The sequence below is a fragment of the Mauremys mutica genome, chromosome 11, assembly GCF_020497125.1.
Source record: "Mauremys mutica isolate MM-2020 ecotype Southern chromosome 11, ASM2049712v1, whole genome shotgun sequence".
In the NCBI taxonomy this organism is placed as follows: domain Eukaryota; kingdom Metazoa; phylum Chordata; order Testudines; family Geoemydidae; genus Mauremys; species Mauremys mutica.
Genome location: NC_059082.1, coordinates 44,408,694 through 44,425,501, shown reverse-complemented (window position 1 = coordinate 44,425,501; position 16,808 = coordinate 44,408,694). Strand labels below are relative to the sequence as shown.

Genomic DNA, 16,808 nt, shown 5'->3' with positions numbered 1-16,808 from the left:
CCAGAGCCCCTCACCACCCAGCCTGCGCGTTGCCTCCCACCAGCCCAGAACCCCCGGCCTGCTGCGCCCCTCCCAGCCCAGAGACCCTGCCCGGAGGGAACCTTCCTGATTAGTTTCCCCGTCGCTGGAGCTAAAGGACACAGCTGTTGCTGAGCAGCCCCAATGCAGACCCGCTCTCGCCCTCCACGGGGTTTATTTGTTTAAGCAAAACTTTACTTCCCCCATCTTATTTTTGACTATATTTTCAAATGTATCATCAGCTCCCACCTGCGTTAAGGGCCACTCCACAGTCCGGCGTAACTGGGAACCTGCCCTCCACCTGATGCACAGCTGTGGTTAGTTTGGTGCCTGCAGCTTGCTAAACTGCTCCTGCCTCTCCACTTCTACCCCTAGGGTCTACTTTGTTCAGGTTCTAGCTCCGCTGTTGATCCCTAGATCGTTATCCCCCCCCCCAAGAGTGGAGTGAGGATGTTGCTGCTGCTCCATAGGGCTACTTACTGCAGCACCACTCGCCAGGCATTTGTATGTACAAGGGATAGCGCCATTCATTAAGCAGAATCCTAGTCCTTCAAAAATGGTAAAGATTTTTTTTGTTGCATGTATAGATCCTGTTTGTGGAAGTAATTTGAATGGAGTTAGTTAACCTGGTTTTGCTACAGAACTGTTCTCACTTTCACTGAAGTGGGAATCTTTCATTGTGGGTTAATGAGAGAATTAACTTGTAAGCAGTAGAGCCAATTTCTTTAATGCTCTCTGTCACAGTATTTGGGTATTTCTGGGTGAACTGATGGCTACTGTACAGGCAAGTGTTCCTCACTGACTGCAGTACTTTACATATTGCACTAAGGGAGTACTTAGTGCAAGCAGTGTCCAAGGTTTATTGCTCTGGCTTTAATTACAGCAGTGGAAGCTCCCCATACATTAAAATGCAGTGGAAGCTCCCCATACAAATACATATCACAAAATGCACACTGCAAATCATCCAGCCCAGCATTATCTCCTAGGATGGTGTCAGGGAGGTGGTTACAGGGGAGGGGGAGTGTTGATTTCTTACCAATACAAAGCCCCTGAAATTATGTTTTAGAGATTTAAAAATCAGTTCACACATTTCAAGGGTCCACACCTGCCAGTGATCAGATTAATTGATATTTCTTGAATTAACACACAATAATAGGGTTTTTTTCAATTTGGAAGAACTGCACTGTCAATTAAATCCATGCATTGAAGTGTCCCAAATGCACTGCTGACCCAGCACATAAGGGTTTCCAATAGTCACATCATCATATTTAGTCCTTGTATGCATAATCTCCTTTATGCCTGGATTGAAAAGGGTTTAAAATTGCCTCCCATTTGTGATGTCTCACAGACACCATGGACTGTGAGGGATTGGCTTGAAAAACAATAATTGTGTGGCCTTGTCTACAAATCTTTGTCTTATCTCCCTCTGCCTGGATGTAAAACCAAACCAAACCTCTGTGGCCTCTTAGGTTATTCTAGTGAACTGTTCTCTTGCATACAGTATCTTAAAGGGTTTGTTTGGTTCTCAGTGCATTAGCCATCTGAGCGGACTCCATCCAAAAGTAGCCTAGCTTGCGCATTTCACTCATACTCTGGATTCATTCTCCCCTTCTTTCTTTAGGGCTAATTTTTCAGCATAGAACCAGACTGTCAAACTCCAGTACAGAGATGTTTGTAATAGTAGCCAATGTGCCTCTCATCCAAGGTGAGATGTTCCTATTTGGCTAGACTTGCTAAATTAGCCAACACTTGCTGCTTAAAATAGAGCAACACATTATGAGGTAAGTTTTTATTTCTGAGGTGCTGCAATGCATGGCCATTCACAGCATCACACACAGGAATAAAACATGCAGGCAAGTTAGACACACCCAGACCAAATGATAAGACCAAGCCTGTAACATGCATATATGTGATTTGTTAGTATTAATTATTAAGTCCTTGCCTGATGTAGCCTTGTGTTTGTGCAGAGGTAATAGCGCTGGCTGGATATTGTCCTCAGGTGCAAGGCACTCTTAACTGGAATTTAAAACCAAGATGATCTGCTGCTGTTTTGTGTTCCCTTGTAGCCTTATGCTAGAAGCCTGGCACATAATATATGCTTTCTCCCCACAGGGCGTACTGGGCCCGCCACAGATGGGACAGCAGCATTGGTTACACAATGGACATTAGTGAAGGGAATGAAGAGAGGGGGAGATGATTCTGTATTTTATGGCCATTGCCTGTCTTCCCCACACTGTTTTCCCCCCTTTCCCTGCTTCTAGGTCCCTTGAGAATATCCCTATGAAGGTGACTGCCACTGAAAGGAAATGTATAGACTTCCCTGAGAATACTGCCTGTGGCCAGTGTTTGAGCTGAAGGGGGCAAATGGAATTTTCCCCGATTTTGGTGCTGAAGCATTCTTCTTGGGGGCAACTTAGTTCTCCCTTTTATGGATGACAATATTTTTGGCCTCTGAAATGCAGCAGATTGCAACAAATAGTAGGTATTATCAAAGTACTTCCAAGGGCTGGATATCCTTGAGCCAAAGGACTTTACTTCCTCCATTGCAAATTACTCAGTGCAACACTGACTGCTCCTAATCAAAGGCAGGTGCGGATTCCATGCTGTTAGGACAGTATAATGGGCCTGATTCTCTGTTGCCCTGTAACTGCATAGTCTCCAAAGTGCTAGGGGAAAATTTTGTAATGACAACAAGGAGTCTGGTGGCAAACCCCCCACAAAAGCTTATGCCCAAACAAATCTGTTAGTCTTTAAGGAGCCACCGGACTCCTCATTGCTTTTATGGATACAGACTAACATGGCTCCCTCTGATATTTTGTAATGACTACACAAGGTCCAGGGCAATGGAGAATCAGGTCCCAGATTGTGTTTCCTGCCTCTCTGCAGTAACCAGTTTAACTGTTGAGAGTAGCTCTTGCACTTGCAAGACAGAGATCTTGGAAAATCATTGCTATTGCATTAGACTGCTGGGGATGTGAACCTGTGGGCTGGATGCCTCGGTATGTCAAGTTACTACTACTGGGCCTGATTCTGCCCTGACTTACATTGATGTAATTCTACTTGCTTCACTGGAGGTCCTCCTGATTTATAAGGGTGTGCGGGCAGTTCCTGTTGCAGTGGCACAACAGATGCTTTAATCATAGATTGTCATTAAAGAATCTGTTTTATACCTAATATGGTTAATTCAGTGGCAAATCTATGACCCCTCCAATAGTAAAATGAGTTAATACGGATTAATGCTCCATTGATCCCAGCTTCTAGTCCATTGCAAGAGGAAAAGAAACTGAATGACCTTTATAAAAATCAACTCCAATGCCCTAAGTATGGTGACTAATGAATGGGCTAATTCTAGAAGCACTTAAAAAGTGACTTAACCAATACACTTTCTATTAGAAATTGCTGTTACACTGAGAAGCATACCTATGTATTAATTACCAGAGTTTATTTGCATTCATGGTTGATTGCACATCAGTGCAGATTCAATGTACGTTTCCTAAATCAAGATTTATGTGAAACTTTGAAAGCTTTTTCAGTGGTTAGATAAATAGATTCATAATTTCTAACTTGGAGGAAGCATTGATCCAGTACAATTTGTTTAAGATAAAATAATAGGCAAACAATGATAGATTTTTGTTTGTGTTCGAGTGAAGGATATTGGGGGTATCTGCTCTCTCTGTGGTCAGTAACTGCTTGCAAAGTGGGCGTAGCATGCAGCTGTTTAGAGTGAACTGAGCCACAAATGTCATGTGAAATGTATGAGTATCAGGAACTGTTAAGGAACACAGTTGTTTTCATTCCTGAATATGGGCCCAATCCCCCAGATACTATCAGCCATAGTTCTTTCTACTGTGGAATCAATAGAACTGTTCCGAGTAGTGCACACTAAACCTGGTAATGTTTGCAGGCCTGGGCCAACGAGGGGATGAGAAACACAAGGCCCATGATTTTTTTAATAGACTTATTGATCTGTGAAGGATCCCCTGGGGCACTCGTGGATCTGTGCTTATCCACTAGTGGATCTTTCCCTGCTTATCTTTTTACTCATTGTTTTGCTAAGATGAAAAACCATTTGCAACATGTACAGTGATACCCACTGCCTATGTCAGTTCATCAGGCAGGTATTGTCATCCCTGTTCTGAATCAGCAATGGTATGCTCGTTACCTGCTGTTGTAAAATGGCTCTGAGTGCCACCTCTCTGCATCATTTTCTGCCTGCCCATGTTCTGAGACCGCCAACCATAGTGAACTCTGATCCTGTGAATTGCTTGCTACTCTTAGTGAAGTGGAATGGAAGCTGCACATTGTTTCAGTGTCAGAATGCAAATTGAGTGAGATCTCTGTTTAAAGTGAGAGGTAGAAGAAGCTCTGCCTGTTAGTAAAAATGGCAGGTATAGCCCAGTCATAGACACAAGTTAAACACAGGTAATTCAAACACTGGAGTCTCTTTTCTTATTTTCAAACTGATTATGCTTGGGTTAAAACTGGTGCTACATTGCTAATTGTGAAATGGTTTCACTGAGCCCCGTCCTGCCATCCTTACTTAGGCAAAACCTCCCATTGACTTCCATGGGAGTAGTACTCTAGGGTATTTAGTAGGAATGGTTCAGGGTGTCACAGCTTCAGTGAAACTGCGACTGTATTCCATCTCCTCCCTCCCCCCGCCACCCTATCTAGCCCAGGAGTGTCCAGTCATGTCTCAGATTTCTGCTGTCACTTGTCTCCGGACAGGAACTCTTGACCCACTCTGTTCTGATGGGGGATTTTTAAGGCCACACAGCTCCCTGCCATCCACTGAAATATCCCCAGCAAGCCAGTCTGCTTAAAGGCCAACCCTGTGTGTTGCTTTCTCTCTGAGGATGACACTGTTTTTACCAAAAGGGACAAGTTACCACCCAGTTCTTCCTAAGCAAGCACATTGTTCAGGTAAAAGCATTACAGAGAAAACATATAAAAACAATAAATGGATTTAAACACATACCAGGAGTCACTCATGAGTCTTATGGGGCCCTAGTAATCTAAAGTCTTTCCAACGCTTCTGCAATGGTTCCCCTCCTCCCCCTTGGACAGAAGGCCTTGTTTGCTGGATCAGAAAGCAGGCCCTGCATCAGTTTAAACCTGGCCTTTTTATATCAAAAGCCCTTTCTTTGTCTGTTGGTCTCTGGAAAACCCAGTTGAACCAGTCTATGCACCCCCCACCCCCTCTGAAATGATGCCCCTCTGGAGTTGTTTATAACCTAGCTGATTCACCTGTATCATCCCCTCACTGTTTGTTGTTTGTGGAGGAGCTGTGGTAACAATCCCTGTCCCACAGTGATACATTATACATTTAACGCAGCATGGTACCAGAGATATTGCATGGGGTTGCAACATCTGTCACACAAGGCTCTAATCCAAATCTCATTGAAGTAATTGGAAAGGCAGTTCCTGACTTCAGGGTTCCAAGAGAGGAAGCCCAGTCTTGTAGTTGGTTAGTCTAGATTCAAGGGGTCAGAGTTCTATTCCTGCCTCTGACTCTGTGTGTGCCCCTGTCCAAACCACTTAATTTTTCTGTGGCTTAGTTCTCCATCTGTAAAATGGGGATAATAGCTCCCTGCCTTACAAGGGTGTTGCCGTGATAAGTGCATTTGTTTATGAGGAATGTCCAGGTACTAGAACAAGCACCATTTAAAGAAAATAATGCCTCTATGGATCAAATGCTGCAGCTTATTACCATAATGACAGGGCAAGATTTGGACCATTACCATAGTGGCTCTCAACCCTTCCAGAGTACTTTACCCACTTTAAGAGTCTGATTTGTGTTGCATACCTCTGTTTCACCTCACATAAAAACTACTTGCTTACAAAATCAGACCTAAAAATACAGAAGTATTGAAGTAATTGGAAAGGTTTCACTATTATTATACTATGCTATTACTACACTATTACTGAAAAATTGCTTACTTTCTCATTATAATTATAAAATAAATCAACTGGAATGGAATATAAATATTGTACTTACATTTCAGTGTATAGTATATAGAGCAGTATAAACAAGTCATTGTATGAAATTTTAAGTTTGTACTGAGTTCGCTAGTTGTAAAACTAGGAAAATATCTAGATGAGTTGATGTACCCCTTGGAAGACCTCTGTGTACCCCCAGAGCAGGGCCGGCTCTACATATTCGGCCGCCCCAAGCAGTCATGCACGGGAGACGCCCCGGAGCCCCGGGAGCAGTGGACCTTCCGCTGGCTTGACTGGTGAGGGTCCGCTAGTCGCGCGGCTCGGCTGGACCTCCCGCAGCTGCGGACGGTTGGCTGATCCGGCGGCTCTGGTTGAGCTGCCACAGGCATGCCTGGGGGAGGTCCAGCCGAGCCGCGCGACCAGCGAACCGTCCGCAGTCATGCCTGCGGCAGGTCCACTGGAGCCGCGGGAGGAGCGCCCCCTCCGCAGTCATGCCTGCGGCAGGTCCGGTCGTCCCGGGGCTCCGGTGGACCTCCCGCAGGTGTGACTGCGGCAGGTCCGCCGGCCCAATCTGCCGCCCCTGAGGACAACTGCCGCCCCACGCGCCTGCTTGTCGCGCTGGGGTCTGGAGCCGGCCCTGCCCCAGAGGTACGAGTACCCCTGGTGGAGAACCAATGCCGTAGAATACTTGTGTGATTATGTATATTATACAACAGCAAAACACCAATGTATGATGAAAGAATGTTACTGAGGCTGCAAAGTCAAGCCTTAAATAGGAAATGCCAGTATTTCAGAGCAGCATTCAGACCATCCTTTCTCTTCCTGCAGTCTCCTGCCTCGTTCATCACACATCTTCTAACTTTCCCAACAAATAGGGCAGGGGGTCTTACCGACAACAGTCTCCTTCATTACACAGTCATTCATTCATTCATTCATTCATTCTATTCTATAGCAGGTTGATCCTTTCACTGAGTGAGTCGGGAGTCATGTGGAAAAAATAGCATATGCTCATGTAATTACCATGTCATAATGCATATACACAAGGGGGTTGAGTTAAGGTTGTACAGGCAATCTTAATTTGGGCATTTCCTGTCTTTTGAGTGCTTGATTTTGCAACCTTAATAATATTCTTTTAAAATAGTTTTGTGTGTGTCATTTCCTAGTTTTTAAGTTTGCTTTTTAAAAAATACAGAAATTCCATCTTATAGGATAATAGCACACATGCAGATCATCAGTAGGGTTGGTACCTTTAGATCCGCCACACAGACCTCTGCCACTTGAGCTAACAGAGTGACAGAGAGCAGCAGTAGCCAGGGTATCTATGTAGACCAGCACTAAAAGGGTGAGAGAGAGACACTATGGTTTTCACTGCTATTTGGTGACATCAGGGGAATGGTGACACTCGGGAATCTTGAGTTCCATTCTAGCCTGGGGTGTGTGCTCTGATGGGTTCATGCTCTTATGCTCATTTTCCCCAAGCTTCCCCCTCTAACCAGTCCCTGTGTCAGTCCTGTCTCTTTCCTACCCCATCTTAGCCAGTTCCAGTCTCCCCTCCTCAGACTTCTTATCTCAATCTCCTTGCCCAATAAGGCCTAGTCTTATGCCTCTGGGCACCCAGTTTGAGTCTCCCCTGCACTCCCAGTCCCTGCCTGTCTATTCTTAGCTTCCCCCCCATATCTTTGTTCCCATTTTCCTTGCCCAGTTTCCCTCCCTCTCCTTATCTAATTTATCCCCTTCACCCTGGTCTCCACCAATGCCTCCTCTGCTCACGGTCCCCAGGCCACTGGCTCCCAGTACCAATCTCCCTCTGCAGGTTCTTCATCCAATCTGTGTCATCATTGTTCCATCCTGGCTCCTTGACTCAGGGCAGCGCTTTAGTGTGTGTAGTCCTGGTTTCCCAGTGCTGTAAAAAGCCCACCTCCATGAGGGGAGTAGCTACCCTGGCACTTTACAGTGCTGAAATTTGCAGTGCTCAGGGGGGTGTTTTTTCACACCCCATGAGCGAGAAAGTTGCAGTGCTGTAAAGTGTCAGTGTAGACAAGGCCTTGGTCTCTTTGCCCAGCAAGTCCCAGTCTCCCATACACTCTATGGCTCCTTGTCAGAGCCGTCTCCTCTCCCCGCCCCTCCTTCCTACTTTTCTCAATCCCAATCTCCTTGCCTAGCCAGTCCCAGTCTCCCACTTTCCCATAGCTCTTCATCTCAGTCACCCCTCTTCATCTACTGGTTCTCAGTTTCCCCACGTCCCATTTCCCTTTCCCAATCCCTTAGCCCAAGGAGTGGCAGTCCCCTTTGTTCCCCCCTTCACTGACCTAAAAGTGGAATTCTTTTTATAAAGACCAATTTTTAGATAAACTCTTCTACTTTTTGACTGCTGGATCCAAATAATCTCAATACATAAACCTTCCAGATTACACATGTCTATAGAAGTAAAATCTTCATCTTGCTAGGATGAAGCAGGTTTTTTTGAGGGGGAGGGAAAGTGTGTTATAAAAGTATTTACTGATGAGCACACAGAAAAATATACCTGTAAATATTTTCAGTGTTATAAACAGGTAGGGCTGTGCTGTGCAGGTGTTTTGCATTATACAATAGTCTGTGGTGCAACAAAGTAATATTGCATCAGAAAGCTTTCAGAATACAGAAACCAGAATGCTGTCTTTCTGGAGATCAGCATCATTTTAGTTTGAAACTACTGAAATATGTGTTTGTTTCTTATCAGTGACTCATTAGCTAAGCCACAGAATTCTTCAGACTGCTCTTGGGACCATCATGTTGGAGCGCTCCTCTTTCCCACATCATGCATTTCTCTCTCTCTCTCTCTCTCATTTTTAAAGACATGTTAGTGCCAAGGCAGTTACAGGTCAATCAAATCATTGTTGGTTATAACTGGCACTCTAACAAGCTGTTAAATCATTTAACTTGCAGATTAATGTCACTCATAAATAAAGGTGCCAAATCCTTTTCCTCCTTTGAGAACATCAAAGAACCCATTTCCCTGCATATCTCTTCTCACTGATGAGCGTAAGTGAAAGGTAACTACCCGGGAACTGGCTTGTTGGAATTTGAGATTCAACCCACAATGCTAAATGAATGATGGCTGCACAGAGGGCCTGTGTAACCGTGTTCCAGGGTATGGCTACACTGGCGATTTGCAGCGCTGGAAAGCCTCCACCAGCGCTGCAATTAGTAAGTGGCCACACCTGCAGGGCACTTCCAGCGCTGCAACTCCCTGGCTGCAGCGCTGGCCGTACACCTCACTCAGCATGGGGAATAAGGATTCCAGCGCTGGTGCTGCAGCGCTGGTCATCAAGTGTGGCCACACACCAGCGCTGTGATTGGCCTCCAGGGTATAAGGTGTATCCCAGAATGCTTTTATAAATTACTCTCTTTGTTTTGTTATGCAGCCTCTCTTTGTTTTGTTATGAACAAGCTCCGGAGCTCCGTTGCTTATCTAAAAAACAAACAGAGCTCCTGTTTGCTGTGATCATCTGTACCTGGCTGTAAACAATCAAATGAGAGGCAGGGAGGGAGTGAAACAGCGGGGAGTCGTGTTGGCTGCAGGCTGTTTGCAATTAAGAGTTAAGACTAAGGGGTCGGAAACATGTTCTGATTTTTCAATGCAGGAAGCTAAACACACAGTGTTGGCTCCAAAATTCCCCCCTCTCTTTCCCCCCGCTCCCTGTCACACTAGACCCCACTCCACCCCCCTCTTTTGAAAAGCACGTTGCGGCCACTTGAACGCTGGGATAGCTGCCCATAATGCATCACTCCCAACAGCGCTGCAAATACTGCAAATGTGGCCACACACCAGCGCTGGTAGCTGTGAGTGTGGCCACACACCAGCGCTGGCCCTGCACAGCTGGATGACCAGCGCTGCAAACTACCAGCGCTGCAAACCGTAAGTGTAGCCATACCCCCAGTCTGGTCCCTTGTGTGATTGTACAGTAGGAAGGGTGCAGCTTTTATACAACTTGAGACTATGGAGAAGATTTTCAAAGGTGGAAAGGGGAGTCAGATGCCCAACTCCCATTGCCTTTCAGTGCCTAACTGCCCTTTGTGCCTGTGAAAATCTCTTTCCTGATCTGTAACATTATCACCTTTAAAAGCAGCAAAGAGTTCTGTGGCACTTTATAGACTAACAGAAGTTTTGGAGCATGAGCTTTCGTGGGTGAATACCCACTTCGTCGGATGCATGTCATGTATTCACCCATGAAAGCTCATGCTCCAAAACTTCTGTTAGTCTATAAAGTGCCACAGAACTCTTAGTATGGATCTGTAAAAGCAGCAAACACAGCTACCCCTCTGATAATTATCACCTTTGTGCCATCTGCCAAGCCCCTCCTGCTACTGGAATATAGCAAGGCTAGTGAGCGTCCGCCAGTAGAGTCAACTCTGCTTTAAGCCATTTTAAGAGATGTTTTATGTATCAACATCTCAGTTCCTCTCTCTAGGCATTCATGCCCATCACCATAGTGTCTAAGCATGTCTCATTCCCATTCTCTAGTAAATGGCTCAGCTTGCAAGTCAGAACAAGATTTTCCTAGCTAGTAACATTGAAAGCTCATTCTAGTGCCTCCAAATCACAGCTGCCTTTTCTCTGCCTCGTATACGACAGGCAGTAGGAAATATTCTGGAATCCTCGTTTAGGTGGCCAGTTTTGCTGGTGATGCATGCGGCAGAATAGAATCCAGCTTTGCTCTGCACAGATGTATGTGCTCTGCAGTGCTGACAGCACTAAAATGTGGTGGTGTTTTTTTGGTCAGCAGACAAAGCGGTTAGGATGTTGGGAACATTGAGGAGGGAGCAGGTGTGTGCTAGGCAGGGCCGGCTCCAGACCCCAGCGCGCCAAGCGCCCGCTTGGGGCGGCATCCCAGCGGGAGGGCGGCAGGCGGCTCCGGCGGACCTCCATGCCTGCGGGAGGTCCACCGGAGCCGCAGGGCCAGCGGACCCTCCACAGGCACGTCTGCGGGAGGTCCACTGGAGCCGCGGGACCGGCGACCGCTAGAGCGCCCCCCGCAGCGTGCCGCCGTGCTTGGGGCGGCGGAAATCCTAGAGCCGCCCCTGGTGCTAGGCACTAACGAGGTGCCATTCTACTGGCCCTTTTCTGACCTTTACCCTAGTTTAATGCTTCATTTCTTTGGAGTCCCTTTACAAATGCAGTATATTTGCCCCATGCAGTATATTCATGTCAAACGTGGCCATCCTGTGCTTAGCATTAGCACCAGAATGTAATACAAGCAGACAGTTGCTCCTGTTAGGACACCGCATGCAGCAATGGAAGGATGTGTTAATAAGAGAGAGGCAGATGATGATGATCCAGAGGGGAATTCCAAGGTCAGCTCAAAGGACCATAAATCTGAGGGCAGGTCTACACTAAGGGCGGGGGTCGAACTAGGGTACGCAAGTTCAGCTACGTGAATAGCGTAGCTGAACTCGAAGTACCCTAGTTCGAACTACTTACCCGTCCAGACGCCGCGGGATCGAAGTCCGCGGCTCCAAGGTCGACTCCGCCACCGCCTTTTGCAGTGGTGGAGTACCGGAGTCGACCGCGGCGCTTCCGGAGTTCGAACTATCGCGTCTAGATCAGACGCGATAGTTCGAACTCCGAGAAGTCGAACTCACCGCGTCGACCCGGCAGGTAAGTGTAGACTAGCCCTGAGATGATAGGCTCACAACCAAGCCCCAGTGAGGCACATGAGTTAATCTCATTTGTGGTGCATCTTCTAAACATGCTAACTATTGATTTAAATCTTTGCCACTTTGGAGGGACAGGTTGCCTGTGTTTATGCATCTATTGTTAAGGAGTTTAGAAGCAGGAGAGTTACTGAAGGTTGCCAACTGACTCTGGGCAGTGAAAGGTGCAAGAGCTTCCCCTCTCTTTCATAGCTGTGGGTCTGGTTTCTGAGTAGCAGCCGTGATAGTCTGTATCTGCAAAAAGAACAGGAGTACTTGTGGCACCTTAGAGACTAACACATTTATTTCAGCGTGAGCTTTCATGAGCTACAGCTCACTTCTTCGGATGCATAGAATGGAACACGCAGACAGGAGATATTTATACATACAGAGAACATGAAAAGGTGGAAGTATGCATACCAACAGGAAGAGTCTAATCAATTGAGATGAGCTATCATTAGCAGGAGAAAAAAAAACTTTTGAAGTGATAATAGAAGGTGTGAGGAGAACTTAACATAGGGAAATAGATTCAATTAGTGTAATGACCCAACCATTCTCAGTCTCTGTTTAAGCCTAACTTAATTGTATCTAATTTGCATATTAATTTGAGTTCAGCAGTCTCTCTTTGGAGTCTGTTTTTCAAGTTTTTTTGATGCAAAATTGTCACCTTCAAGTCTGTCACTGAGTGGTTAGAGAGGTTGAAGTGTTCTCCCACTGGTTTTTGAATGTTATGATTCCTGATGTCAGATTTGTGTCCATTTATTCTTTTGCGTAGAGACTGTCCGGTTTGGCCAATGCACATGGCAGAGGGGCATTGCTGGCACATGATGGCATATATCACGTTGGTAGATGTGCTGGTGAACAAGCCCCTGATGGTGTGGCTGATGTGATTAGGTCCTATGATGGTGTCACTTGAATAGATATGTGGACAGAGCTGGCATTGGGCTTTGTTGCAAGGATAGGTTCCTGGGTTAGTGTTTATGTTGTATGGTGTGTGGTTGCTGGTGAGTATTTGCTTCAGGTTGGGAGGCTGTCTATAAGCAAGGACTGGCCTGTCTCCCAAGATCTGTGAGAGTGAGGGCTTTACTGGCAATGAGTACCTCCCATTCCTTGCACTGGGTACCTTATAGCTCTCCTTTCCCTTACTCAGAGCTGCTCTTACGTTGCTGTAATTTGACAGACATTTAGGTCCCCTGCACATTTGGGGGATGGGAAACCTGGTGAAGTATTTATAGATTTGTTGGGGGAGAAAGAAATCTCTTGCACCGTTATCAGTGCTCCAAAGCTTGTGAAGGAGATAACAGCTGCATTCTGAAGACTTGGGGACTCCACATTAATAAGTCTCTTACTTCCACCCATCACATCACACATGATTTTATAGCCAGGCACTCGCTCCCCACAGCACTAGTATCATTGTTGCCCAGCACAATGTCTTGTCTGCAAAGAAACAGAGTGCAGTGATGGCAAGGGGTGGGTGGGCAGGGTGTTTGAAGCCCCTATTTGTCCACTGGCTCATTCTGAGAATTCAATCCCCTCTGTTATGTTAGTGAAGAGATTGCAAGGAAGGCGCTGAACCCTGGGGGTGCAGGATGAGAGAATGCAGGCGCCGATAATGGAGGTATTAGAGCTCTGCAAAGAAGCAGATGTTGCATTAGACACAGAAGCAGAACAGAGGTGACACTGGCAGGCAGTGTCAGGATTTGGACTGGCTCTCCCAACAGTCAGAATGATAACAGGGTCGATACTGACAGCTGGCTCCATGCTGCCTCTTTGCACAGAGAAAACCCTTCACTAAGTACTGATTCCCAAGTCTTGATTTCCCCCACCCCTTTGCTTATACCACTTTTTCCAGTGTTGTAACTCCACTGACTTTAGTGATTTACACTGGTGTTAATGAGGACAGAGTCGGGTACCTTCCATCAACAGTCTTTAATGAGCTGTAGAGAGAGGAAGGGCTCAGTATAGACTGTGGCCATATTCTGTTCTCACTTACACTAGTACAAACCTGGAGTAACCCCATCAAAGTCAACGTGTGTGTCCCAGTGGAACTGAAGGATCAGTAGTCTCTGGAGAGGAAGCATTGTCTACCTATCAAAGTGCAATGTTGGGAGGTGGGAGATCTGGGTTCTATACTTGACTCTGGGCATGGCTACACTGAAAACTTCAAAGTGCTCCCGTGGGAATGCTCCTGCAGCAGCACACTTTGAAGTGCGAGTGTGGTCATGTGAGAGCGCTGGGAGAGAGCTCTCCCAGCGCTCCTGGTAATCCACCTTCATGAGGGGATTAGCTCTGAGCACAGCTCCCAGCCAGGGCCGGCTTTAGGCCAATTCCACCAATTCCCCCGAATCAGGCCCCGTGCCTAAGAGGGCCCCATGCCCAGTGGCAGGGCCGCCAGGGGGGGCAAGTGGCCAAGAATCCCTTCCCTGGCTAGAGGCTCCTTTTTAATTTTTACTCTCCCGGCGGTGCTCTGGGTCTTTGGCAGCACTTTGGCAGCGGGTCCTTCACTCACTCGAGGTCTTCGGCAGCACTTCAACGGCAGGTCCTTCAGTGCCGTCGAAGACCTGGGGCAAGTGAAGGACCTGCCTACGCAGACTAGGAGCGCCGCCCGGTGAGTACAAGCCCCACGTGTTTTTTTAAGTGTGTTTTTTTTTTTCTTTCTCAGTCATCCCTCCTGGGACTCCATTGAAACTGTTCGAATCGGGTCCCGCACTTGCTAAAGCCGGCCCTGCTCCCAGCGCTCAGAGCCTGTCTACACTAGCACTTTAAAGTGTTCAGACTTGCTGCGCTCAGGGGGGTGATTTTTCACCCCCCTGAGCCAGCAAGTTAGAGCGCTATAAAATGTAAGTGTAGACAAGCCCTCTGTCACACATTCATTGTCACCTAGAGCAAGTCACTCTTTCTCCAGCTGTATAACATGGCTAATAATACTCAGTGACCAAGTGAGTGGTTGTGAGGCTTAACCTTTTGTAAAGCTCTTTACTACCCTCAGATGGAAGGTGCTAAAGAAGGACAAAGTAGTGTTACCTGCTCTGGGATCCATTGTTACATAGTGTATGTGTGATCTACAGCAGTCCAAGGGTTTACAGGGCAATCTTGGAGGAATTTCTGTCTTCTGTCTTTGAAGATGTGGGATACACCCCATAGCCTGTTAATGTCACAGGCCTGAATGGATCTCCACACTGCTGGCTGATTTCTAGAGAACTGGTTCCTTTGTCCTTACCTTAATGAGACAAATTTGACCAGCACCCAGGGCCGCCCAGAAGGGGGGGCAAGTGGGGCAATTTGCCCCAAGCCCATGGCCCCACAGAGGCCCCCACGAGAGTTTTTCGGGGCCTCTGGCGCGGGGTCCTTCACTTGCTCCCGGGGCCCCGGAAAACTCTTGCAGGGCCCGGGCCCCCAGAGCTTCTTCCGCTCCGGGTCTTTGGCAGCAATTCGGCGGCGGCGGGGGGGGGAGGGGGTCCTTCCACTCCAGGATCCGCTGATGAAGTGCTCGGTCTTCGGCCGCAATTCGGCGGCAGGGGGCCCCAGACCCCCTGAATCCTCTGGGCAGCCCTGCCAGCACCAAACCTGAAAAACGGATAACTTCTATGATAACTTCTAACTTCAGATAACAGGAATAACTTCTATGATTCTACATTGTTTGGCATGTTTTTAAAGCTAGATTAGACAATCAGTAAATGTGTCATAGGGACTAATCCTGCATTGGCAGGGAGAGCGACTAGAGAAATTCTCTCTCTTCAGTGATCTAGTGCAGCACCTTGGGAAGGATTGGGGATGCTTCCAAAAGAAAATAATGCTGTGCCTTTCCCTTGTGCACAATGCACACCACAACATGGGACACCCTCTGCTTTTGGAATCGCAGCCTCTTGGTTACAGTAAATGTGACTCGATGGAAGGCCCAGCCCCAGGGTTATGTGATCTGGCTTTTTTTGGGATGTGGCAGGCTTGGAAAACATCACCTGGTATAATCTCCTGTGGAACAACCTTTTGAATGATCTGTTGTGACACTGGGCTTTCAGCTCAAACGTGAATGTGCTTCAGATAAAGTCAGTCCTGATTAAGTTCAGGTTAGAAAGTAGCTGAGGTGCTTGTTCCATGCTTGAGAGCTGGAACAAGGCAGCTTGAACAAATAACACATGCTTGAAGGAAAATCCAAGTATGGGCGTGGCTATAGTCTGAACATTGACTGTGTGTTTGAAAAGGTCTGGTCCTTAGCATTCAGAAGGCCCTATGCAAAGTAATTTGCGGGGGTCCATCTAGTTCTTTCATTATGAACGCTCCCTGCCACATCTCTCTGTACCCTTGATATCCCTCCTCTTCTGCCTGTCTGTCACCCACCACTTGGATGGGGTGAATTCCTCCTTGTTACTGTCCACGAGGCTTCTGTGACCACCCATCCCACTGCATTGAACAGGAGGGGCAGCCTTTCAAGCAGAGGAGGTTAAGCTGGCTCTGTTGTCTGCTGGTACCACAGTAATGGCACTGGCAGGTTTGTGTATGGTGTGGGTTACTGAGTATTTGAACAGGGATCTGGAAACCTCTGCCACAAGCGGAGCCGTGCAGTGAAATTTGCACTGTAGGCAGGAGAGGATTTGCCTTGACATCATCTGTCCTGAGATCCTGTCCTTGACGTCGTATGACCTGACTGTCAGCAGACCTGTGCGCACATCCAGCATCTTCAGCTTTGTAGAATTAAGGTTTAGCTTCAACATAAGCTAATGCAAGCTGTGCTCACCCCCACATAGCTGGCTGCTGTATGGTTTTGTGTCTGTCTAAGCATTCCGGCATGTGGGCGGATGTGTTATGTGTGTGAATGACTCTGCTTTGGAAATTAATACGTAAAATCGGGGGTGCAGCTAATAATAATACACTGCCTCGTGAGTGATGGGGATGTGAGAAGCACAAAGCAGAGCTGAGCATGTCAGGCTCCTGTACTGGGAACAACATTTCTGTTATCAGAGCATGGTGGTTCTCAACCCCATCTCCACATAGTAGTAGCTCGGATGTCCAGCCAGTGCCTGTCTCCTCCCACAGTCAGTGGGAATGCTAGAGATTGCAGTGGAGCTTCTCCAAAACCCAGTCTCTCAACCCCAAGAATAGCTCAAGCTGTACTGCAGGTTAGAGTGCATGTAAGTGAATGGGAAATGGGCAGTAGAGGTCAGGTGCCTGGTTCATTA

The 16,808-nt window shown here is 47.1% G+C and overlaps 1 protein-coding gene across 5 annotated transcripts in view; it reads left to right on the top strand.

The window, feature by feature from the left end:
* HCN4 (hyperpolarization activated cyclic nucleotide gated potassium channel 4) overlaps positions 1-16,808 on the top strand; it is a 175,025-nt gene that overhangs the window by 1,175 nt on the left and 157,042 nt on the right. The window contains exons 1-2 of one of the 5 annotated variants that reach the window (XM_044978652.1): positions 385-577; positions 1,640-1,723. The exons of 1 other annotated variant lie outside the window; for it this stretch is intronic. Coding sequence is in view for 1 of the 4 variants with exons in the window: in XM_044978650.1 (XP_044834585.1) it covers positions 1,795-1,799 (5 nt within the window). In the remaining 3 variants the exon portion in view is untranslated. 3 more of the 5 variants (XM_044978653.1, XM_044978651.1, XM_044978650.1) reach the window with 3 other exon arrangements.